The sequence below is a fragment of the Brassica oleracea genome, unplaced genomic scaffold, assembly GCF_000695525.1.
Source record: "Brassica oleracea var. oleracea cultivar TO1000 unplaced genomic scaffold, BOL UnpScaffold03077, whole genome shotgun sequence".
NCBI lineage: Eukaryota > Viridiplantae > Streptophyta > Magnoliopsida > Brassicales > Brassicaceae > Brassica > Brassica oleracea.
Window position 1 is genome coordinate 1 of NW_013619603.1, and position 1,321 is coordinate 1,321.

At 43.7% G+C, this 1,321-nt stretch overlaps 1 protein-coding gene across 1 annotated transcript; it reads right to left on the reverse strand.

Annotated features, from left to right (window-relative positions):
• Positions 1-55: 55 nt before the first annotated feature.
• Positions 56-1,114, reverse strand: LOC106321802 (the record flags this gene model as incomplete). Its single annotated transcript, XM_013760039.1, has 1 exon — positions 56-1,114. A coding segment is annotated over exon 1 (1,059 nt), but the record flags the coding sequence as incomplete, so codon positions are not given.
• Between the last annotated feature and the right edge of the window lie 207 nt (positions 1,115-1,321).

Below are 1,321 nucleotides of genomic sequence, written 5' to 3' on the forward strand. Positions count from 1 at the left end.
CAGTAGAATCAGGTTGACGTGTTTGAGTCTGAAGTTGTTGTAAGAGTTGAGTAACTTGTTCCTGAGTGAAATGAGCCAAATCAAGCGCACCAGGAGAAGCATTCTGCACTTGAGCCACTGTATTACCAGCCGTAGTAGACTGATGTTGATGTGATGATTGAGATACTGGTCCACGTGACTGATTGTTAGAGGGAGCAGAGAGTCGTTGCTGAGAAGAGGCATTGGTATTATAAAACCTATGACCAGGAGGATATCCGTGTAACTTGAAGCATTTCTGAACAATATGTCCAGCCATTCCACAATGTGTACATACAGGGCGTTGTTTAGGACGATAGGCAACAGCCGCAGCATAATGAGGACTTGCAGATTCAGTAGCCGAAGTCTGGAAAACAACACTATCTGTCTTGAGAGATGGGCGAATTATCTTCTGTCTTTCATCTTGAGCAACCATGTTAAAGACCTCCTCAATCGATGGAATCGGCTTAAGCATCAAGATGTGACGACGTGTAGCATCATAGGACTCATTCAACCCCATCAAGAACTTGGTTACACGACTTCTCTGCTGTATCAACTCCCAAGAAGCAGCTGCATTGCATTCACATTTGCCACAAGTACAAACAGGAAGATCCACATAATTCTGAAATTCCTCCCAAAGAGTTACGAGCTCAGTGTAATATGTACTCACATCAAGAGAACCCTGTTGAATATTGCTCAACTTCTGCTCAATCTCAAAGATACGTGGAGCATCATCTTGTTTAAATCTTGACATCAAATTCTTCCAAATCAATTCAGCAGTTGACATAAAGAGTAAACTCTGCCCTATCTTCTTCGAAACAGAATTCATCAACCACGTCGAGACCATATCGTTACAACGCGACCAAGAACCAGAATCTCGATGATCCGCAGGAGGTTTAGGAATCGTACCGTCAATGAATCCAAGTTTGTTACGGACGTTCAACGCCATACGAACAGAGCGACGCCAAGCATGAAAGTCAGCTCCCGTTTCAAGACGATCAGAGACCAAGACGAGTCCCGCATGATCCGAGTTATGAAGATAGTAAGGATTGTTGTAGTGATCCACCGGAGGACGCGGAGGTGAATGATTCGAAGTCATGACGCGATTCAGAAGAACGGAGAAAGAATCGAAACGAAGACGACGACGGAGATGAGAAACAAGATGTCTCGAACAAGGAAACACCAAGATACGAAGGAATCAACAAGGATTTGATGAATTGGAGCACTCATGAGATCTGAATCGAGAAGATTCAAGCTGAAGAACTCGCAAAATCAAGCTTGTTGTCAATGGCGGAAAGTTTGTTAT